The sequence below is a fragment of the Protopterus annectens genome, chromosome 1.part0 (assembly GCF_019279795.1).
Source record: "Protopterus annectens isolate FY-2018-M chromosome 1.part0, PAN1.0, whole genome shotgun sequence".
NCBI classification, from domain to species: Eukaryota; Metazoa; Chordata; order Ceratodontiformes; family Protopteridae; genus Protopterus; species Protopterus annectens.
The window spans coordinates 543085992-543110889 of NC_056725.1; the positions used below are offsets into that span (position 1 = coordinate 543085992).

General features: G+C 44.6%; 1 protein-coding gene across 1 annotated transcript in view; it reads left to right on the forward strand.

Annotated features, from left to right (window-relative positions):
• The window catches only part of USP34 (ubiquitin specific peptidase 34), a gene marked incomplete in the record, with an annotated part of 5849982 nt that overhangs the window by 2935637 nt on the left and 2889447 nt on the right, over positions 1-24898 (forward strand). Inside the window, 2 exon segments of the mRNA XM_044061224.1 lie at positions 17106-17228; positions 17345-17428. Coding sequence (XP_043917159.1) covers positions 17106-17228; positions 17345-17428 — 207 coding nt within the window.

The window sequence follows — 24898 nt, forward strand, 5'->3', positions numbered from 1 at the left end:
AACAAGTGGTCTTTCAACATGAAAGTGTTAAAGATTTTCCATCGACGAGGCCAAACTTCCTGTAATCTTTTTGCATCTCCTTTCATCCCTTCAACAGCTGCAACAGGTTCTGATCTTTCCACCAGGGGAGTCAACAAGAGCCTCTCTTTGTCACTATTGGCAATCCCGGTCTCCTCTGCGCCTTTCCCCAGTACCTCTAATACCAAAATATCTTCAGAAAGCATCACGATTGAAGTTCAAAGTCATCCTCATTGTCCCATATTGGCTTCATCAGATTTGATTTCCCTTTCTTTGCCCTCATCTCCTTTGCTAACCTTGGTGTCTGAACCAGCTCTGGACCTCCTGTCTCACCTGACAGACTCGTTACACCAGAACATTCTAAGCCTAAAGTTGACCACATGATTTTTCCAGTTCTGTTGATAGCTAGATACCGTAAGTTCTCCTCTCTTGTCCATTGCATTCTTTTATCCCACAAAGCTTCTACTAGAAAACTTTACAAAAGCAAATGTAAAAGGTTTGTTTTTTGGGCACAGCAAAAGGATATTGACCCCCCCCCCTTTTCCACACCAGTTCCGAACGTTCTGGAGTTCTTACCTAAATTTTTTAAAGCGGGAGCTAGTTCCTCAACTGTTTAGGCACAACTAGCTGCCTTTTCTAATTTTCACATATGAATCAATAAGTCATCTTTAGCCTTTTCCAAAGTTTGTAAGGCTTTTATAAGGGGTACCTTTCTTCTCAAACCTTTTAAAGATCCCACTCCCCCATGAAATTTGAGTTTAGTGTTAGTCTGTGACCCAGCCTCCCTTTGAGCCATCAGCCAAGTGCGAACTAAAATTTTTAACCTGGAAAACTGTCTTTTTAGTTGTCATTACCTCTGGTAGAAAAGTCTCAGAACTTCAAGCCATATCTTCTAAGCCTCCTTATCTGATTTTACATAAGGATACAATATCATTAAGAACCAACCCACCCTTCCTTCCTAAGATGGTGTCAGAATCCAGTATCAATCAAACTATCAACTTCCAATCTTCTTTCCAAATTTCTCAAACAAAGAAGAGCACGTGTGTTGCACCTATTAGATGTCCACAGAGAGTTAACATTTCTATATTCATAGAACAAAAACTTTCAGGAAGTCAGATCAATTATTTTTCTCCTTTTTGGACTCAAAATTGGGCAAACCAGTTACCAAAGTGACCTTAGCCAAATGGTTAATGGAGTGCATTTCCTTTGTTTACAACAAATTGAGTTTGGCTTTGCTGGGACCTCTAAAAGGTAATTTCACAAGGTCTGTAGCAATTTCTTCAGTATTTCTCTCCAGATCTTCCTTGGATGATGTATGTGTAGCTCCAACTTGGGATAACCCTCATACCTTTATTGCTCATTGCATATTAGATCTGGTGTCTAGGGGAAGAGCAGCCTTTAGCTCAACAGTGCTCAGGAACATCCTTCCTTGGAGTCCTCCCAGGATTGAGGTTGCTGGGGACTCTGTCCTAGTCATTGAGGAATGAATGAAAATGACAACATCAGATAAAGAAGTTATGTTCTTACCAGAACATTCCATCTGTGTTGTCCATTTTCATTCTTCTTCAAATTCCCTCCTGCCAACCCCCTACCAATTTAAATTCTGGAAGGATCCGAAAATGCTCTAGGAACCAGTGTTACTTTGTTTTGAGCCTCCAGGTACTGGTATAGATACATTTCCTTTATTCATTAAAGCTAGCAAACAAGATTTGAGATATGGTAGGGGACTTTCCCGTTGTGGGTAGGAGAAGAGCTCAAGCTTTCTGTGTTCCATGAGCTGTAAAAAGCAGTCAAGGCTGATCCGAGCCCAATTGTTAAGGAAGAATGAAAATGGATAACTCCTATGGAATGTTGTGGTAAGTGCATAACTTTTTTGCAGAATGCAGCTTCTCCCATTCACTTTAATATTCACCAGTGGACCTTAATATAGTGCTTTAATCCTCTTAAGTAAATCTGCTTTCCTGTTACTTATTCCTGATCCTTAATGAGAAGGCATTTAATACTGTTAGTAAAGACTTTTTCTGTGTCCATTAATGCAATACCCCTTATTTTTCTGTTCACCCAGCAAAGTCTGTCTATAATCTCTAGAGATAAGTTGACAGTCCCTTCACAGTGATAATTTGAGCATCTACAGTCATTTTTAAGTAAATGTACCTCTAATCTGATCGTCACCAGATTAGTTGTCAGTGTAGCATAAAGACATGCAATGGAAATTTGCCTAATGTTCTAGTGGCCTTTGCCGTTCAGTAATACCACAGCCACAGCTTTGCTTATAGAAATGGCAAAAACTCTTTGTACCATAACATTATTAAAGAACTCTGTTAACTTATTCTGTATTTCAAAAAAAAAGTATTCTTGCAAAAATCTATATAAAAACTGTCAGCCCCCTTTCCCCCTCATGTATCCACATTTCATGTGTTTTATTGCTATACTGATCTTTTACAGCCCCATGTATCTTTCTGTTGATAGGCTGTCTTCAGGAGTTATCGATGGTCCTTCCCATCTTCAGAAATAATGCCCTGAACTCAAAGTTCTTTATATAATATACTGTAAAATTCTATAAATACTTTTTCCCCTTTCCTTGCAGCTGACCATTGACTGGTATCAGTACCTTATCTTGTCCACAGGATGGACCAGGCTCTCCCATCCACCCCTGCAGTTACTCTGACCCATACTTGCGGCTATTAAGGAGATCCAAGCTTTCAGTTTGAACATAATTTTTTTTTTATACTTAATGCCTTAACTTCCTGTTCCCCCTAAGTGCATCTGTATGCATCCAGTGAGCAGAGTTGTATTTGGGGGCATGCAGCAATTTGACACACTTTCCCAGTATTCCTGCCTATTACCACTTTAGTACACTGCCCCTGTTGTGTGTCCCCAGCCACCATTAGAGATCTTATGCAATAAGCATCCCGGTACACGCACTTTTTCCCCATGATAGGCATGCCTGTCCTTCCCCTGATGTGTCTCACTCACCAGAACCGTTAATCAATCCTGGTCCATCTGGGCCATAGTCAGAGCTTTGTTACTCTATACCAGTGTCTAAAATTCTGTAAAATCTTTTCTGTTCTGTCTACTCAGTACCACTGTTGCACCTCTTATCTGTTATGTTTCATGCCTGCCTCTTTTATTCTTTCCTTAAGCCTGAACACTTGACAGTTTAGCCTTTGCTTCTCTTCCGTCCCTCCATTTCATGCCCCTCCCTCCCCTTAATATTTGTGATTTTTCTTATCCCTTCAGTTTGTCCTTAAGTTCTAATATATTATCACTCCAAACTCCCAATTCATTTTGTAAACTCTGTAACAGCTCACTTACCTACTTCCCCATACTTTCCCTACATTCTTTATTTACAACTCATCCTAAAGCCCATCTCTTTGGCATGCCAGGTTGTAGTAAAATCATCATATTGACTCTTCCCAGTTCGCTCTTCTCATCTTTGTTCAATGCAGTAATTCTTGAAACCATAATCTTCAACCACTTTTCCTGTCCCCTGATCCTTTTATTTCATTGTATTCCAGCAGCACCTTGGATTACTCCCTATTTCTGCTGCACCAACATTGCCATTAGGTGACCTGATATCCTGTCCCCCTACATGATTTCATCTCCTGATTTACTTGTTTTTATTTGTTATTGCTAAAAGTAAACTGTTTCCTATCTCCTCAGATATTTGTGTTTCACTGTCACAGTAAAAACCACCTGGGATTTCCTTGCTATGGAAGTCCTTGGTCTGCATGAATACAAGAGCTTTTTCCACTCCTCCCAGCCTGGTGAATGTCCTCACCCTGACTTAAGAACATTTGATTATAAGGGTTTTTGGCCAGCACCATATTTTCTTAGTTATTTCTTGCCATCAGAGGCCGAAACGTCCATTGTGTAGAGTAGTGCATTGGTTGGTCTGTGTCGGAGAACTTCCAGAGCCAAGTGCCTTGTTAGGGAACCATTTACTACTTTTCATTTTATTAGATGCTCTTTTAGAGATCTACTTGCTTGGACAGTGGAAAGTGAATTAGAGACTTCCATAGTCTTTGTTTTACCTGGGCCCCAGAATAAGACATGCCCAGCTGTCCCCACTGTGCTCATTTTTAATAGCTGTACTTTTAGGGGTAGGGCTACATTTTTAGACAGGGAAAGGGGGTGTCAGGGGCATTAAAGAGCAGTATGTCATTTTCCTTCCAGGAGTCTGTGGATTCATATGACTGATGAAAATGAATTTGCATATGTTGACCATATCACCGCTAGTTTATATGCTGATTCAGAGTCTGAATCTGATGAAAATCTTGCCACACATTTACCACCTGAGGATTTCGCCTGTGGTAGACACTTGATAAAATGAGGGATTTCTTCATTTGCGAAGTTGGACTACCCTCAATGCAAGAAAATGGTACGAAAATTTTTGCAACCCCCTCAGCGCAAATCTCTTGCTATTAGTCCATTACTAGACGTAGTTGATGATGTCATACTTAACTCTTCCCTGCTTCCAGTGTCCCAACAGCCTGCTACCAGAAGCCAGACCATTTTAACGGGATCTTGGATTCCCATAAACACCGTTTTAGAAATCCAGTGGCAGATCCTGAGGTGGTGTCTCAAGGTCCCAAGGGAGCTAAGGGCACTGTCTCTACAATCCCTTTGCCAGGTGAGAAAGAGGATAGGTTCCTTGACATCTTTGACAAGAAAGATTACACCTCTGCCACCCTGGCCATTTCCATATGGTCACATTCTAGGAGACCCATTTGAACCCAGGGAAGGAGAAGCTGGAGAGGAATTGCTTGAACCTGACCGCTTCTGTTCTCGGGTTTCTAAGCATTCTTTGCATTGTATCTTTGATGATCTGATCTTGTGGCCATCATTCTTACTAAACCTGTGAGGGTTCTCAGATCAGACCCTCCGCTCCGACTCTGCCACTTTCCAGTCTGAGAAATCAAAGATCGAGCTCATCCCATCCTATCCATAATGGTTCATTCCCCCAGTATACCTCGCATCTCGTTTGATGCTTGTCGATTTTGCTTCAAGGTTTCATTGCTCCAGAATTACTCCAGGTTTCAGTGTTTTTTTCTGCCAAACATTGAGTTTTAATTAACCGTTAGTTGTTTTGTTTTTTTGTCATCTTTCCTTTCTACTTATGTTTACTGAGTAGTTTTTCCCTTCCTTTCTGTTAATCAGGTTTTTCGTCCAGCTTAACCTTCCCACCTTCTTTTGTCGCTCTTCCTTGTCCTTATAAAAAAAAAAAAGTTTGCTCTTTTCTCCTTTCTTTGCAGTGATGTCTGAGTCCAAGTCTGATCCTAAATTGGACAAACAGGATCTAAGAAATGCACTTCCTGTAGGCACAAGATCCTATTGTCTGCCCACAAGGAGTGCATGTACTGTCTGGGACCCGCTCACTTGGACAGCCCCTACCCTACATGTTCAGCTTTCCACCCATGTCCCCTGGCAGACCAGCAGAATAAGCTGATTCTTAAGGGCCTGTTTCCTTCTACCTCCTGTCCTGATTTTCTTTCTATGTCAGGGCCTCAACCCCCATCCAGAAAAAATGAGACCCGGGAAGCCAGGATGTACTCCCCGGATAGGTCGTCTTTTGTGTCGGAGCCAATCAAAGAGGCCCCAAAATTTTCAGATCTGACTTCCACAGGGCCGACTCAGTCATTTCCTCCTTGTCCACTTCCTTCTCGAACTCCACTTGCCAGTTCAAAGCCGATTACATCGGTACAGAGGTTGCCCTGCTGGGAGATCTCTCCTATGAAGCCATTAAGACCTTCTTCTCTCAATTCTTCTCCCAGGTCCTCCCATAGTCTTATCTGAGAATGACATGGATATACTGATGAGGCAGTTGCTTCAGACACAGATCCAGATGAACATTTTGCCAGCTTCATCCACCACCGGATCCATAAGCAGAATTTCCTAGTTCCTTGTTGTTGCTCTTTCTCCGGTTCGACCTTTGGTTGCAGAGACTGCTGGTGCTTTGGTTCCGAGAGCCGAGACATTGGAGCAGATAGTAGTCACTTTGTATCCGACTGCATCCCTGACATGTTCGGCTCTGACTGCTTCAATGCCTAGTGTGTCTCAGAGCAATAGCCTCAACGTTCAGTCAAGGGGGCTTAAATTGATTCTAAAGTTTTCTGAGCTGTCACTTCCCCTCAGAGCCCCGGCTTTTGACAGCTCTGCTCCAACTCCCCCTTCTGAGTGGAGGGCTTCAGGTGCTCAGGAGGCATCTGTTCTATTGGCTCTGGCTCTGGAAGGATGACTCTTGGGTACTCCAAGTTAGTCTGTATTCGAAGTGGTGGAAAGGGTTCTCTCTCACGCGAGGAGAGCCTCTGTTCTTTCTCCCTTGGCACCACTCCCAACCCTCACGGATTCTTTGTCTGAGGCCTGTCATCTACCACGGGCAGAGCTGGCCCTAAAAGCTTCCAGCCCATCCCTTCGGCGGAATCCCAGTTTTCTTCTGACACCTCCCTGGAGGGTCCCACTGAGGAGGTTCCTCAGACTAGATGGTGTAACAGGAGGCACTTGGATTCCCCCAGGAATCTCTCACTACTGATACTGATTTTGAGGAAGGAGTTGAGTCCCAAGATCTCCACCTGAAGGTGTCTCCTTTGCGAACACCCTAGAGATACTCCGTCAAAGAGGTGGTTGGTCTTCCCAAAACCTCACCCCAGAGGAAACAGTGCTGTTGCCCATCTATATCCTTGGTGTCCACCCTGCAGATGCTCTCATTGACCTAGTATCCACCAGGACATTGAAGGAACTGGACATTGTGGAGCCCATACCAAAGAGGGGTGATAAAATGCTGAGCGCACGTACTGATAAGCCACATTGGACAAAAAGGAATCCCAGTAGATGTAGTGGTGGTTGCAGCGGCCACCAAGAATGAGTTGGCTCGGGAAACTCCTCTGTCCCTCCCTCTAATAGGGAGTCTAGTGCTATGGCTACATTTGGCAAGAGAGTTTACGCTTTGGCCACTTTCACCTTATCACTGTATTCATCCCTCATTAGACCCATTATAGAGTATAATGCCCCATTTGGTATGTACCTCACAAGACATCTGCAACAGCTGGAAAGGCCACAGAAATACCTCACTAAAAGAATTACAGGCCTAAAGCAGATGCCATATGCTGACCATCTAAAAAAAAACTCCAGCTATACTCAGTGGCATATCGTCTACTCAGAGGTGATCTCTGCTTAACATACAAGGCCATGTCAAACCCTGAGCTGTTGGACATGCACCACTTAAAGAAATCCCATTCCCTCAGAGCCACATGCTCCAGGGATCTAAACCTTATCATCACAATGAACAAAACATGCTGGAGGGGTAGGTTCCTGACCCAGAGACTCCCCATACTCTGGAATAGACTTACCCATACATGTCAAGCAGAGCGCCTCATTGGCCCTCTTCAAAAGGAACCTTGATGATTGGATGGGAGATAGGAAATTCACCCCGGGGATCATGTCAGTTGCCCTGCTAGACAGGGGCCCAGAGAAGTAAATGTTGTGGGAAAAAATTTCCAGGGAATTTTTATGGCTAGGCTTGCATAGGCCTTAGGGCCGATAGCCTAGTACCAACCTATGAGCATTAAACTACTTATCCCATTTCACTAGACTGGAGAGGCACCTTGTCAGACAACTCTCTGATTCTACCTCGTAGTCCATATCTGCTGAAAATCAGTAGACCTTTTCTTCAAGAATGGCCACTCTGCTTTCAGTATTAAATGCATCCATGAGGTTGATCTCTCACACTGCTTAGGGTGCCTCTAGGGCTTTGCCATTAGGCATCACACCTGGATGTAGCTCTGTGACTTTGCGGAACCTTTCAAGGCATCATTCGTCACTGCCCCTTTTGACGGGTCGTCCTTGTTTGGTCCAACAGTCAAAGAGAGACTCTCCTGGAGCAAGAAAGATGGAAAAACCTTGAATGCCTTCAGAATCCGTTTTTCTACTTCACAAAGGTCCTTCTCCAGGAACCAGCGTGGGGGGAAAAAGTTGTGGTTCAAGAAATCTCGAGGTTTTTTTCAGGAGTCTCAGGGAGACTTTTCCCCCAGAGGCAGAGGGGGTAACAGCTACAATGGAAGACGCCGCCCCGTGGCAGAGGGAGTCCGCAGAACACAGGGTCTCAAGATTCTTTCTTGGACAGACCCTTCCAGTGCTCTTGAATGGTGGCCCGACTTCTGTCCTCTGGAGGCAGTCAGGGGCACTTCTCCTTCCTCCCACAAGCCTGGGCAGCCATTGTGAATGATCCGTGGGTGCTAAGGGTCGTATCCAGGGAATACTTTATCCCCTTTTCAGAAAACCTGAAACCAAATTCTCTCCTCCCTAATGTTCCACCCAATCAGAAGGAGAAGACTGCTCAAGATATTGCAAAACTGCTACAAAAGAGTCATCCAGGAGGTCCCTCCTGACCAAATAGGATTGGGCATCTACTCAAGACTCTTTTTAGTACCAGAAAAGACAGGGGGGACGAACAGCTGATCTGGACTTGACATCCCTGAACAAATCGATGAAGAATTCAAAATTCAGGATGGTCATGGTCCAGTCCATTCTACCTCTGTTGGGAATGGACGACTGGATGTGCTCAGTAGACCTGAAGGATGCTTACTACCACATCAAAATGGACCGGTGCTGCAGACTTTGCCTTCATTTCAGGCTGGGAGGCAGCCATTATCAATTCAGATCACGTCCGTTAGGTCACAGCACAGCCCCCAGGATGTTCACCAAGTGCATAGTGATTGTCACAGCCCATCTCAGGCTGCAGGGATTCCACATGTTTCCATCTCTGGACGACTGGCTCCTAACTGCCCCAACCAGGCATCTATGTTCAAGCCAGGTATTATTTCTTACAGCTAGTCCCCTTTGCAGGCATAATGATCAACACACAGAAATCTCATTTGCAACCAGTGCAAACCATAGACTTCATCGGAGCATGTTTTGGCACAATTTTAACATGAGCCTGCCTTACACCAGACAGGATTACAGGTTTACGATCTCGCATCAAACAGATTCTAGCTATCCCAGCTCCCACAGTAAATCTAGTGCTCAGGGCCTTGGGATCCATGCCAGCCACAATAACTCTGTTCCCAACAGCATGCCTACACGAGTCTTGCAGTGGACCCTACCAGTCCAGACCAGTGGGCATTACACAGGCACCCCGTTCATCATCTGATCAAACTTTTACGAGTATACAGGGACTCCCTTACTTTGTGGCTCCATTCCCCAGAGGTCATGCAAGGACGACCCTTTGTTCTTCCTCTTCCCAAAGCCACACTGACTGACGGGGGGGTGATCTTTCTATGTTGGACGGTCCAAGGCATGTGGACTCCGCAAGAGACCAGATTGCATATCAGCATCTTGGAGAAGGGAGCAGTCCTTGTGTTGTAAGCCCTACACAGCTTTCTTCCTCTGGGAAAGATTGTAGTACAGTCAGACAATATGGCACTAATCTGGTACATCAACAAACAAGGGGGAACCAGATCTTACCTATTGTGTCAAGAGACAGTGAGGTTGTGGTAATGGGAGAACTCTACCAACCATTTTCTGACAGCAGTGCATATTTGGAGGGTGTCCAACATTCTGGCAGACAGACTCAGCCCGAGTTCTTCTGATGCCTCACTAGTGATCCCTGAATCAATCACTGGGAAACATGATTTTCCACAAATGAGGTCAACCCTGCTGTAATCTGTTTGCTCCCCCTTTCAACAACAAATGTAGAAGTTTCTTTGCCCTGATACCTCCATGGGGGGGGGGGGGTCTACTTGATATGGCTGACATTTCAGAATGTCGAAAACCATATGTCCGAGACCATATGATAGACATTTGAAATGTCGACCATACAAAAAAAAAAAATCTTACCTTTACGCTGAACTTGCCCCCTACACCCCCCTGGAACTTAAATATACCTACTCCGAGATTGCACTGCAGTGCAGAAGTTGGAAATCTTTTCATTCCGCACTGTTTGGAGATGCCGGTTCCACGTGGTCGACATTTCAAATCTCGATCATATGGTCTCAGCCATATGGTCTTCAACATTCTGAGATGTCGAACATGTAAAGGGGACCCCCACGGGGTCAGTCACCAAGAGATGCTTTAGTTCATGCTTGGCCCTCCAGTCTGCTTTATAATTTCCTCCACTTTCTTTAATCCCCAAATTTCTGCAGCATGCGTACAGGTTGAAGAGCAGAGTTATCCTCATTGCTCCCTTCTGGCCTCGTCGAGTCTGGCTGACCTTTCTTTGGTCTCGTCTAATTTGCCTACTGACAAATCTGAACCCATTTCTTGATCATCTGTCTCGCCCGTCTTGGCATACTCACCCAGATCTTCAAGGACTGAAATTAACTCCAGTGATGATGAAACATTCCAGGCTTTCATCCCTGGTCTAAAAAATCTTGATCTCCGCTCATAAGTCCTCTACTAAGAAAATCTACAAAACAAAAAGAAGAGGTTTTCCTTATGGACCCAGAAAAGAACAGATAGATCCTTTTACTGCTCCCATTCTGAAAGTTTTGGATTTTTTTGACTTCCCTGTTCCAACTTGGAGCCAGTTACTGCACAACGAAAGCCCAGCTTGCAGCTATTTCCAATTTTCATATTAGGGACAATTCATCATCTCAGGCTTCATCCAGACTTTGCAAAATGTTTGAGAGGTACCTGTTCACTTCACTCCCTGATCAAAGATCTTACTCCTCTGTGGGATCTAACCATGGTTTTGCAATCCCTAGTCCTTCATACCTTTGAACCTGTGGTGAAGGTAGACTTGAAATTTCTCTCATGGAAGACAGTTTTTCTGAAAAACTATCACCTTAGCAAGAAGGGTTTCAGAGCTACAAACTCTTTCCTCAAACTCCCCCTTATCTAATCTTTCACAAAGATACTGTGTACATACCAATCCATCCTTTTTACCCAAAGTGGCTACAGAAAATAATATAAATCAATCTGTCAACCTTCCTGTTTTCTTTCTCAACTTTCAAAACAAAGGAGTGTGTACTCTCCACCTTCTGGATGTTCATAGGGAATTACGTTTTTACTTGGACAGAACTAAGTTTTGTAAAAGAACAGAACACCTGTTTGTATCCTTTACTGATGCTAAGAAAGGGTGAGCCATCACCAAGACTACCTTTGCCAAATGTTTGCGAGCTTGTATTTCTTTTGTGTGAAACTCTTCCAAAAACAGGCTATTACCAGGCAAAGACAAGGCTCTCATTCTACAAGGTCTATGGCACCTTCTCAGGCCTTTTGGTCTAGAGTGCCTATTGATGACATTTGTACAGCTGCAGCTTGGTCAAATTCCCATACCTTTGTTACACATTATAAGTTGTATGTTACCTCCTGGTATAGAACGCCTTTGGCTCTGCAGTGCTTCATAATATCCTTCCATGAGGGTGGTGGTGTAGCTGTGGACTCTGTCCCACAGGTTGAGGAAGAATGACAGGGACAATGTCAGATAAAGAAGTTATGTTCTTACCATAAAGTTCCATCTGTGTTGTCACTGCATTCTTCCTCAACCTTCCCTCCCTCCTCTTCCCTGCCCATGACTGAGAGACCTGTTGGGATGATTTCATGGTAACCATAGTTCTTGGTTAAGCTCCTTATCTTTATGCTTGATATTGTTTCATCGGTATTTACAATGCTCATCTTTGTTTCCATAGGATTTCTTGTGTGGTACAGGGATGCTGCAAACTCAGTCTGAGGCATACTGGGGGAATGAGGCATTATGGATAGGATGAGAGGAGCTCGAGCTTCGGTTTCTCGGCTTGGAAAGTGGCCGATTCAGATCTGAGAACCTCCCGAGGCTGGGGCAAGACAGATGGAACTTTATGGTAAGAACAGAATTTCTTTTTTTAGAAGCGTCAAACAGGGTTACTAGCTCTGGGTCTGTTGTTCATTAGCATGCCTAGTTAAAGGGAACCGCACCTTACAGAACATGTGAAATCCAAACTCCTGGATGCACCTTTGGACAAGGCGTTTTTGTTTACACCTAATGCTGAAGCAGTTTTTAAGAATCTGGAGGACAAGGCTAAACCCATGCAGACTATCAAAGACTTCTTGCAAGTACAGCTGCAAAGATGTAGTAGGAATTACCCTACTATATGGTCCTTTCCTTCCTCTTAACCCAGGCAAAGAGATAAAGGACAAAAACAGCAAAGAAGCTGGCAGTCTGGTTAATGAAATGGTCCTATCGGGTCCCACCCTCAGGGGCCAGCAGAGAGCAACCATGATTCATCTGGGCAACTCCCTATCCCCCCCTCCGAAGTCGCACCTCACACCACCTCAACTCATCTCCTGCTTATATAAACCTTCCCTGCTCTGCATCTTTAAAACTACTGGGGAGAATATCCATTTTTTAAAGGAAAGGACAAACATCACTCTGGGCCAGTGAGTCCTAAACATAAAATCATGTACACTTTTCCTTTCTATCAAAGCCAGAAGGTATTCTTTCTGTCCCAAAGGGACAGCTGCAGGAGACGTTAGTACAGCTAGATCTGTTGCTTGCTCAGGGCTCCGTAGAACCAGTCCCTCTACAAGAAAGGGGCATGGGCTATTACTCAGGACTTTCTAGTGCCAAGAAAAAAAGGAACCTGGAGGCCTATCTTGGACTTGTCAGAACTAAACAATTTCAAGCTGTTTTTCAGTTTCGGTATGCTCACCCTGAAAAATGTCTACTCATAGTATCATCCCAGACATTGTTGGTCACCCTAGACCTAAAAGATGCATAACTCTTCATGTCTATTGCAAGAGTTCACAGAATGTGCTTGGACTTCAGAGCATGTAGGAAGAAGTATCAGTTTTCGGCTCTACTCTTTTGCTTTTCTGCTATGCCCAGTGTTTTCAGAAAGTGTCTGGCTTCAGTAATTGCTTTCTGCAAATGCAAAGTACATTCAGATTTAATCCTGTTTGGACGATTGCCTGTTACGGGACAACTCTTTCAAGGAACTGTAGTCATCCCTTCACCTGACCATAACTCTTTCCTCAAATCTGGGTTTTAATCTCATTATAAAGAAGTCAAACCAGATTCCAACATGCAAACTGGTTTTCCTGGGAGCCATACTTGACACAGAAGGTCAAATGTCCCTCCTACCAGAGGAAAAAGTCACCTTCGTAACCCACTACTTCCAGTCCTTTTTGAGCCTAGCAGTCATCTCAGCCATTGAAGTCCTGAGAGCTTTGAATGGCACACCAGGAAGATTCATTGGTACCTTAAGAATGTGTGCTATCAACACAGACATTAACTTGGCCACAAGATGTAGCTTCTCCCTTGCTTTAAACAGGAATTAAAGTGGTAGATCTAAGCTTGCAGTCTAAACAAAGTGGAACTGTTTCATGTCTGGCCAGAAAATCTTATCTTAACCACAGAAGCTTCAGAGTGGGCTAGGAGTACACATTTTATAGCAATCTTCAAATAAAGGGAAAATGGGACCAAACATTCATAAAAAATCATATAAACTAAACAGAAATGTTGGCAAAATATCAGAATAACTTTCACTTCTGATAAACCTGTTTAGCTGAGGTATTTAGCTCTGGCCTTTCTCATTCTTTAGGTAAAGTTCATTCATTGTGCATCTTTGCTTAGCTCCCTATGCAGCCACGTTTTTCTAACCCTCTTTTATAATTATTTTTGAAGGAGAGTGCCGCCTTCTTCCTGGTATCTCAGTTTTTATTTGAAGAAGCTTATCCCTGCCAATCTTTTGAATTTGCAGCCTCTTCTGACATTGTTTCTTTCCTGGACGACTGGTTTTCTGGTGGCTGTAACCTCAACTATTAGGGTTTTGGAATTGCAAGCACCAATGTATACTGAGCACTTTTTGATTTTCCATCCTGATAGTCACTCTTGGGTCATATCCCTCCCTCATCCCTAAGGTGGTCACTGAAGTATCTTTAAACCAGTCTGTACACTTCCCTGCCTTCTTCTCTAATCCTCAAAACAAAGGAGAAGAGTATACTTCACTTGCTAAATGTTTGTAGGAATCTCAGATATTACTTCGCCAAGACCAAACACAAATGGAAAACAGACAATTTGTTGTAGACTTTGCTAGCAGCAGAATGGGAAAACCTGTAAGCAAACAATTTCCAAGTGTTTCTCTAACTGTGCTGTTTTCTGCTACAAGTATCATGGTAAACATGCCACTGTTCGAATAAGAACATATTTTGCCAGGCTCCACAGGAATTACTTTGTTGGGATTCCCACCAGAGAAAGCTTGGAAGTTGCCAGCTGATTATATGTTCAAACCTTTACCTGGCATTTCAATCTACCCATCTTTTCTAGCCCAGGCTGAATTTGCCTCTCCTGTCTTGCAGGACCTTTTGGCTTCCACATCTTTCCCTCCCACCTGTCTCACCTAAGGGTTAAGGTGACATCCCTCTTCTAACCTAATCCTCAGGATCCCCTCCCAACTAGTGTCCTCTTTACAGTGGCCTAGTGGGGTTAGATTGGCCACTTTGTGCTTCTGGCCTGGGGCTCAATGTGGAGGGGATCCAGTTTCTGGGAGGCAAGAAAGACCTGAAAACATGGTGTCAGGTGGCTACCCTTATAACAAGATATCCTGATGTTAGGAAAAGGGCATCCACCAGGCCTAGAGAAAATGAAAAACTCTCTTGTATTTAGGCTGGCCAGGGACTTCATGGCAAGGAATTCTCAGATTAATTCAACGGTGACAATACTCTTAACATCCACACTTATTGTAAGTGGACACAACTGCACTTAATCTCTCCCAAGTGTCGATCAGACCTCTATGCTCTGCAAAAAATCCTCTAACATTGTCACCCATGTAATCCATTTTTTTTCAGTTCTTACCACAATGTTAAAATCTCTACCGAAGACCAGCCTGTCACCCTCTTCTGACTGCCTTTATCATGTGTTAAAAAAAGGCTTTTAACACTTCCTTACTATCTTTATTTGGGTGACAGTATGAACCTATCATTGTTCACCCTTCTTTTGTACATTCCTGTCCCAGTTTTTCCTCAGATTAACATCCGCTGCACCATTTTCCTCACCTTTAACATATTCCGCCCCGATCCAGCTACAAAAATAATGCATTGCTCCCCACGTTGTGTATGTGGGCTTTACAAGCTTGAATTCCACTGGTTAACACCTAGTGTTTCCTTGTGGTGAGTCAGATCTGTCTGGTATCCTTCCTAGGGTGAGCAAGTCAACAGTTGCCACTCGCTCCCATTGTTCACAACCTGGTACTATAAGTGACTAAGCTATTGCCATTCAAACTCTGGTCATCTTTGGCATACTCAGGACTTTATCCTTGTATATCACAGAGCTGGCTAAAGTAGTGCATGGCTTTAGCAAAATTGACTAATTTGTTTAATTTGTTTTGTGGCACACTGGTGCTGCTCACACTAAGCAAGCCTCCTCAGATTGTGTGTGTGCACTGCATTGTATGTTGCCATCAGTAGCACCTTTGGTTAATGGGTTCAGAAGTGTTTCCACCAGAGGCGATGCTGTCTTTAGTTTAGTGTTTTCATGGCAAATCTTTACAATGTGGGTTCTTTATTGTCATTATTTCATACTTTTCTCCAAGTACTTATTGCTTTGACTTTCCAGGATAAGGCTATTTTACAAAAGCTGTTTTGCTTTGCATTGTTTTATGATCCCAGTGTGCATGCCTTTTTCATACCTAATTTATGATCCATTGCTAAAAATTCTTTTGGAGCATTAAACCTGTTGCAGATGACGGTCATATTAAATTATTACAAATAAGTACATATTACTGACATTTATTTTTAAGATGGTTATCTGCAGTGTATACCTTTTATACATCCTCTGTTTTGTTTTGGAACAAGGACCGTCTTTTCCATTAAGTAGATTTCAGTTTGTTTAATATTCCTGTAGTGTGCTTTTTTTCAGGTGTGTAGCACAAGACGGGTTTATGCTTCTCAGATGTCCAAAATTTTGAAGAATATTTCTGACTGTGCCTCATATTTTTGCCTTGGTCATTATAATAAATTACTGAGTATTATATTCATTAATTAATGCTAGCCATTAGAGTTTCATAATTCTTATTATTCTGAAAATGCATGTTGATGCAAATTGTGCTGTTCTCTTAACTGTGAGAGAATTAGAATAATAATTAAAAATTGTCCCTGATTTTGAGCCTTTATTTTTTTGGCTTCGTTTTGCATTCTTGAGCAAAGAAGCTCAGAGAGGTATTGATGGTGATTAGAAATGGGAGAGTATATAGTTTTTAACACTGTCACAGATACATTCACAAGGGCAAGATGAGGCATTCTTGCCTTGAGCATGGGCTTAGTTCATAATTTGAAAGGATGACATGAGACAGTGTTGTAAAACAACTGCACGTGAAACTTTGAATAAAGTGAGTAATTTTATTGTACTGTTTGAGAGATGCCCAGTCAGCTTGTGTAATGTTAATGCCATCTGTACCCTGGAGCATTACTCCTGTATTACATTAATTTTTTTGGGGGGGAGGTAGGTTTCAGTCGTTTTGTTCCTTTTGTCTTGATTTGTGCAAGAGAAAGAACTGGATACTTGGCTTCCCATCTTATGATCTGATGGTCTGGGGAAGAGATGTACCCTAAGAGAACACTGTTCTGAAGTGCAGAATCGATGAGAACACATTTTAGAGGATTTGAAAAGTTCATTAAATATGGTCTGCTAACTTAGTCTCACTGCAAACTGGAGTGGCAATATAGGTATCAACCTTTTTCTGTTAAGTATTTGAAAACTTCCCACATTTCAGAGTTGTTTGTGCTTACTAACAGCAAATCTTCCAGAAAGTCTCTGCAGTAAGACTTTTGTCACCCTGCTTTTACCATTTTCCTTCTGCACGTTCTCTACAAAGGCAAAATTTGCTTTTTTATTAGATTTGCATGATTCATTTGACAGTAGTTGGGTAGCAGATCATATATTTGCATTTGATTTTCTGTAATGAGGAGGTTATGTGCAACATGGTTCTGCTAGAAATATTTGCTGTGTAAGATTTGTTTGTGTGGTCATTAAGTATTTAACTTGGTTATGAACTAGATGGAGTTCACAAAAGTTATGAATGGTTTCCCATTTCTTCTGTCACTTAATTGATGGAGACTTTTAACTAAAAATGTTTAGTTTACTAAATGAACAAGAGTAATCTTTTGTTTTATAGGGTATTGATGGGATTTTTTGGAAGGAATTGTTGCGCCTGAAAAGTCCCCATAAATTACTCTATGCACTTGAAATTATTGAGGCTTTGGGTAAACCTACTAGAAGAATACGACGAGAGTCAACAGTGAGTATTTTTTTTTTTTTTTTAATTTTTATTGGGTGTGATGGTCATTGGCAAAATCGTTATATGCTGATGTGCCAAGTCCTAGAATAACTTTTTTTCCAACATTGTTTGTTTAGGGAAGTTACAGTGACTTGTATCCTGACTCTGATGATTCTGGTGAAGATCAGATAGAAAACAGTAAAAGCTCATGGACGTGTAAGGTATGTATGCATTTGTTTGTTAATTTGATTGCATATGGTGGATTAGAAATGGTATCAGTAGCTTAAACCTCAGGGTCTCTTATGTTGTCTTTGGATACAGTTAACTACACTTGTATTTTACAGGTATAGGTGCTGCTTGTCTGAATCAGTGTTTTGTTTTAAGAAGGAATCTGCATGACATAGATAGGACATGATAAATATTAGAATACTTTTGTTAGATTGTGTCTGCAACATTTTCTGTTTGCTGCTAAATATTTTATGATACCACATGGCACTTGCCAGCTCAGCTTTCTGTGCACTTACATAGAGAGAGATGGTTATCTGAATGGCTGTTGGCCATCGGCATCAACATCCTTTGGATGACACATTAAACTGAAGTTCCATCGGCTTGAGTTGGTGATAGCACCTATTAAAAAGATGATGTCTTGTCCAAATTTCCTCTAGTAGTATAAAAGCATCTATATTACAGAGATGAAATGTCATAATATCGAACACCTAAACATCAACCCGTATTCATCGAAACGCATTTATGTGAATCGATAAATACTTATAGTGCAAAAAAACCTTGCCCCGCAATTCCACGTAACTAACCTAACCTAAAGCAACCCTACCCATGGGGGGGGGGGTGCCCCCCAACTAAATATACCAACTCCGAGATTGCACTACAACGGGGAAAAGGGCAACACCGTGTAGTTGGCCAACTACATCTTTGCCCTGTAAGTATTCATCGATTCGCGTAAATGCGTTTTGATGAATCCAGTTCAATGTTTAGGTGTTCGATATTACGACGTTTTGACGCTGTAATATAGAACCATATAAAATACCACCTTGGGTCTCCTTGAAAAGAGGCCATTAGCCTAGTGGGATTAACCCAGTCAACAAGGGATTAAAAAAAAATGGTGAAGGAGGTGTTTACCTCAATTTCTTTCCTTTTTCCACTTCTGGTAGTCACAAGAGTGGTATGTGGAAAGGAAAAACGTGCTTTTCTTTGGAAACTGCCTCAATCATTGAGATGTTTTGAACATCTTCAATCCACAAATTGGTTCTCTTCTGGATTCTTTTCAAGAAGTATTTTAGGTACACTCTCCTTTCTAGCTGTCCCATTTTTTTGTCCTTTCCAAAGAAATTCTTACAAATAATCAAGGTGGTTTAACTCTTCAATCTGATGATGTCAATTTTCATTTAATCCTTGACGTATGGGTTTGGTTTCGATATCGGAACCGACTCAGCCATTACTACAGCTTGCGCTGACCAAAAACTCTCGAGCTTCACCTCTACCCGTAATCCCTCTTTCCTAATTACCCCAGATCTCGTTTGCCACTTTTCCAGACAAGAGCTCTCAGGCTTAGTTCTCCTTTCTTGGATAGTTTTCTTCATTTTCAAGTTTTTCTTTTTTTCTGTGGTTATTCCCTTTTCGCTGTTCCTCTACTCTGTAACTAGTGCTTTCCGTACACTTCGGTGTATTCTCTGTCATCATTGTTGATAGCCCTCTCCCGTGCATTAAGGTGTACTCTTTAACTATTAACCTTGTTAGTTTTTCTAATCTCTGTTCTCTCCCCTTCCTATTTAAAAAAAAAAAAAAAAAAAGTTTTGCTTTCCTTTCTAGTTTTTCTTATTGGAGAGTATTTTTTTTTCTTCTATTCCCCTTTCCCGTGAGTGTGGCGTGTGTGCTGTCTAGCCCTTTTTGTGTTACGTCTAAGAAAACTAAGGCCCCTTCTGGTTTCAAAAAATGCCATAAGTGTTGGCCGTAAGATACCTCTTTCCGATTTACATGGTCCTGTACATTTACAGGAGGACTGCAGTATTTGCCATAGTTTTAGGCATAGAGCGCTTGTTAAAATGAAAAAAAAGTTCATTTTGAAAGGCTTGATCCCTTTAGCCTTTGGAGAGGTACATCTGCTGTAGACAAAAGTAAAAGTGATATTTCTTCCCCGTTTTCATTGTCTTTGGAGAAGGGCAAAAAGAGGAGTTTGTTGGTACCAATGTCTCCGTTGGCACCGGCATCTAAGAAACGTAACTCCTCTGTTCCTAAAAGTTCCTGTGAACTGATGGACTCTGGTTGTAAGACTCCTGTACCAGGAAGATCATCAGCACCGACCACCATTCTTATGTCAAAAACCTTGACGTCGACGACTTTGGCACAAGAAAATTTCCCTTCTGATTCTTTTTAGACACCAATTACATTGGTGCAGGCTTTAGATATAGTGCAGCAGGAAATTTTACCCAGAACTACTTGCTCCCCATCTATAGCCCCCTTTGTGGGTGAGTTACCAAAAGTTTTAAAAGACTAAATCACTCTCTCTGTTGTTTGTCTCTTCCACAACTTGTCCTAGAGAGACTGGTGAATACAATTTTGTGGGCAAGAGGTTTCACAGGACTCCCTTTGGCTCTGGCTTCTATGGGTTTAGGAGACTAACCTTCATTCACCCATTTAACCACTTCTCTGACCTCCTCCGAGGCTTCAAATGTTTACAACTCTGAGTTGTCCGGCACTGGAGACCTCCGGGGGTCATATCTGTCCTGTCAGCAACGAGGCGCAGGAGTTGGCTCCAATTTTTTCGGATTCATCCCAGCACCTTGAAGAGTCAGCACAGTTCATCTTGGTTCTAGCTTCTGTCTCTGGGGCTATTTCTTTGAAGCGGGGAGTGATCACAGTTTTGAGACAGTCTTTCTGGGTTCTGGGCTCCCTTCCCTCTTCGGGGGGGGGGCAGCCTTCAATACAGTAGAGAAGGTCTTGTCTCTTATAGTAACTCAGCCCCTTCCTCCTTGGAGCAGATACCTTCCTCACACCCAGTTATTCTACCTCTCTCTTCATTAGGGCAGCGAGTGCCGAACCCTCAGAAATCTCAGATACAGATTCTGTCATCTTCTGATACCTCTCCAGACTATATACCCCTGAGGAGGTTCCTCAAAAGAAGTGCAAGAATAATAAGCACTTAGATTCCCCACAGGAATCGATCACGGAAGACACCGCACCTCTCAACTGTACAGATTTTTGCAGAATGGCCAGATTTTTGCCTCATATTTTTGGTCCGTTTTTTCTTAAAATTGTGGATTTCTGGCAAAGTATTGTTCATGTCTTGCAGAAAATTCATGCTAAGGGAAACCTATTAATGTGATATTGTCCTATCTTGCCTTCATTCTTAGGTTGGGTTCGAATCCGACTCAGCCTAATACAAAAGCTTGAGGTCTTCCACTAGCTCGTGACTAAAAACCCTATCCCATCATGCACTAGGAGAGCTCCCCAGATCTCATTTGCCGCTAGACAAGATCAGGTGCTCTTTTTACTGGCTTTGGCTAAGTAGACTTTTTCCTGCATATTTTGACAAATTGTTAGAAATATGCTTGGGTAATTACTGACATATATTGTGTGTGTTTTCGCTTGTTTCTTCCTGAGTTTTCACTGCTGTTGGCCATCGTTTCCCCGCAAGGCCTTTTTTCCCCTATCACTGCTTAAAACTTAATTACCAAAAGCCCAATCTGAAGTAGGATATTCATTTGTCTGCAACCTGTGGGTTATGGATCCGATATCGGATCCGAACCGGCATGGTTTTCCAGCTATGGATCCAAGCTCTCAGCTCCTCCCCTCACCCATAATGCCCTGCTCTACCCTCATGACCTCAGATCTTGTTTGCCGCGCTGGTAACTGGATGTGGATACATAGCTCTCAGCTAAGTAGACTATTTTCTTGTATAAAAACAGAGAATATTTTGTTTCTTTAACAATTTTTGTGTGAAAGTAGTAGGTTTCCCGTTAATATAGACTGTTTTAAGTTTGTTTTAAGTTACAGTAATAATTTTTATTCCCTCCCCTCGCTGTACGTAGAGTGTGTGTGTAGGCCTGTGTGCTTTCTTTTGTTGTTTAAGTTACTTTTCTGTAACTTTGGGTTTTATAGATTATGGCTGAACAGCCTAAGTCTATATTTTCAAAATGCTCCGAGTGTGGCCATAAGCTTTCACCGGCTGATGGCCACACTCGGTGTGTTAAGTGTCTTGGGGTTGAACACCTCACATCTGGTTGTTCCATTTGTGCAGGGTTCAACCCCAGGGCACTGAGGGAGCGGAGGTCCAAGCTGGTCTTGGCGGGTCTTTTACCGCCGGACTCGGCTCCGACCTCCGCTCCTTCGGGACTCCTGCGGCTGCAGTTGTTCCCCCTGTGGCACCCCCTCCTGCTCCTGGGACTCAAACTCCCGCTTCTGGAGAGGAGAGGGATGCATCTAAAAAGGACCGGAGGGAGAAGCACCACAAGCGGCGGGCCGAGACCTCTGTTTCGGCCCCGCCAGCCAAGCGGGCTTCTCCCCCGGCTCCGTTGTCGGTTCGGTCTCCTCCTTCTCGGCTCCGGTCCCCTGTGTGCTTCTCACCGGGTCCTGAGGAGGAGGAGACCCGATCTCCGTCGAGGCTATCGAGGAGGCATTCCAGGCCTACCTCGGTAGCCTCGTCGAGATCTACCCATAGCCTTTCGGATGCTGATCTGGACCGGATGATGAGAAGGTTCATCCAGGCCCAGATGCAGATGGGAGTGCTCTTGCCTCCCCTCGGGGAGCTCAACACCCTTTTAAGCCTATTGCTCCTTCTCCGACCCGCTATCCGGGTTCGAGCAACTGGAGCCGAGCAGCCGGGCGGGGAGGTCGGAGCCGATAGTACTTGGTACCGGATCCGACCCTGCCTCGAGTGCGTCGGACCCGATCTCGGAGCCTGGATCCGAGCCGGATCCGGGGATCAGTGCTCGCCGGCGCCGTCTGTGTCGGAGCGCACTGTCGCCGGATCCGAGTGCCGGCGCCGGCTCCGATCCACTCTTCGGATCCGAGGGAGCCGATTGTCGGATCCTTTGGTCGAGGTCGGCTCCCTTCGGCTTTTGATGTAGTGGAGAGGGCTCTGTTGAGGTCTCCGGACCCCGGCACTTGCTTCGGCTCCGTCCCGCTCCCTCTGCACTGGGCCAGGCTTCCACCATCCGGCCCTGGGACAGCCCGTTTCTGTGCCCCAAGTTGCTCCCATGGAGCAAATTGCTGCTGCGAGGACTCCTCTGACAGCCCCCAGAGGAGGCCCTCAAGCATACGTCAAAAGGAGGCACATTGACTCCCCGAGTCTCTCACTGAAGACACGGACTTGGAGGAAGGGAAGGCTCCCCACGGTCACCCCGAGGATGTCTCCTTCGAGACATCATGGAAATGCTCCGTATTAGGGGGTGGTCTGCCCCAAGTCTTCCTCGGACGAGTCCGTGTTCTTGGAGGCATTCAAGCGGGCCCGTCTACCTCTTGGGTGTCCCCTGCCGACCCCTGGTGGACCTTATTACCACCAGGGCGTGGAAGGAACCGGACACCGTGGAGCCAATTCCCAAAAGACCTGATAGGATCCTTAGTCCGCCTCCGACAGGACCCATTGGAGTAAGGGGCCTCCTGTAGATGCCATGTTGATGGCGGCGGCCACAAAGAGGGAACTGGCTCAGGAGAGTCCCTCAGTCCACCCACCGAGCAAGGAGTCTCGGATGATGGACCGCTTGGGAAGCGGATGTTCAGTTCGGCGACCTTCTCGGTAAGGGCGCTGAACTATTTGGCACATGTTATTCGGATGCAGCGAGACCTTATTAAGGAGTACGCTGCATCCCCTGAGTCCATTTCGAGGAGGACAGAGTTCTGCACTCCACCAAAATGGCCACTCTTAGGTCAGTCACAAATACTTCTATCGGCTACTCTCCCATGCTACGGAGGCGCCGCTAGAGCTGCGGGACAGGACTGGTCACTAGACGTCAGGCCTGGCTCCGTCACTGCGATTTTTCTGAGCCCTTCAAGGCGTCGTTTAACGCCCCTTTGATGGTTCTGCTCTGTTTGGCAAGACCGTTCGCGAGCGTTGACCCAGAGCGAGAAGGACGGAAGACGCTGTCTGCCGTCGAATCCGCTTCTCTGCACCCCAGAGGCCCTATTCTAGGAACCAAAAGGGTCAGAAGAAGATGTGGTTCCGAAGTCGCAGCAGTCCCAGCCTGCTCCGGATAACCAGTCCTTCCGTGGCAGAGGAGGACAGGGAGGACGCCGCCCTAGAGGCAGAGGGGCTCCCAGAAACTTCGGGTCCAGGGAACCTTTCTCTGAACGGCCCGCGCAGCAACCCTGAGGGTTGCCCGACTGCTCTACTCTGGAGGCAGTCGGGGACATTCGGGGCACCTAGCGGCATGGGAGTCCATAACATCGGACCGCTGGGTTCTCCAAATCATATCCAGGGGATATCGCATTCCTTTCCTTCACCTTCCAAAGATGAAGTCCCTCCCAGACGTACCACCCGGTCAAAGGGAGGCCGCTTTGGCAGAAATTGGCCATCTGCTAAAGAAAAGAGCCATCCAGCCCGTTCCCCCAGACCAGATCGGATCAGGGTTCTACTCCAGATTCTTTTAGTGCCAAAAAGACGGGGAACTAAGACCAATCCTAGACCTCTCTCTCTTGAATCTGGCAGTCCCCAAAGAAAAATTCCGAATGGTCACTCTGCAATCTATTCTCCCCCTTCTGGGAGAAGATCACTGGATGTGCTCGATAGATCTCAAGGACGCGTACTACCACATCCTGATGGACAGGCGCTCCAGGAGGTTTCTCCGCTTCGGCTGGGAGCCAGTCACTACCAGTTCGGGTCCTTCCCTTTGGTCTCACTACAGCCTCCAGGGTGTTTACCAAAGTACTAGCAGTGGTAGCGGCCCACCTGAGGCTTCAGGGGGTGCAGGTCTTTCCCTACCTGGACGACTGGCTCCTTACCGCCCCAACAAGGCATCTACTTCTCTTGGCGAGACTCCTTTCTCCATCTTGCTCCATTTCTGGGCATCACAATAAATACAAACAAGTCCAACCTGGCACCCACGCAGCTCTTAGATTTCATAGGGGCCAGACTAGACACAAGGAGTTTACGAGCCTTCCTCACTGCGGACAGAGTTCTAAATCTGCAGCTCCAGGTGCGGGCCATTCTCCATTCAAGTTCTGTTCCAGCGGAGTTGGTCCTGAGGGCTCTAGGGTCCATGGCTTCGGCTGTAGCACTTCTTCCTCTTGCCAGGCTCAATATGCGCATTCTACAGTGGACGCTCTTAGTACAGTGGTCATACCTTGCTCTCCCCATGCATCATCCCATAGCGATCAGCAAGGCTTGCAAGCGGTCCCTCTTGTGGTGGCTCCACTCCCCGGATCTCCACGAAGGTCGCCCATTTTGTGCTTCTCCCCCTCTCGCCACGGTGACCACGGACGCCTCCCGCCTCGGGTGGGGGGGGCACTTTGCGGGCCGGACAGTCCAAGGCACGTGGAACGATTCAGAGACCTTACTGCATATCAATGTTCTAGAGATGAGAGCAGTGCTCTTAGCGTTGCTAGCACTTCAGGACTTTCTTCCCTTGGGAACAATTGCGATTCAATCGGACAATATGTCTGTTGTCTGGTACATCAACAAGCAAGGGGAACAAGGTCATACCCTCTTTGTCGAGAGGCCATGAGAGTTTGGGAATGGG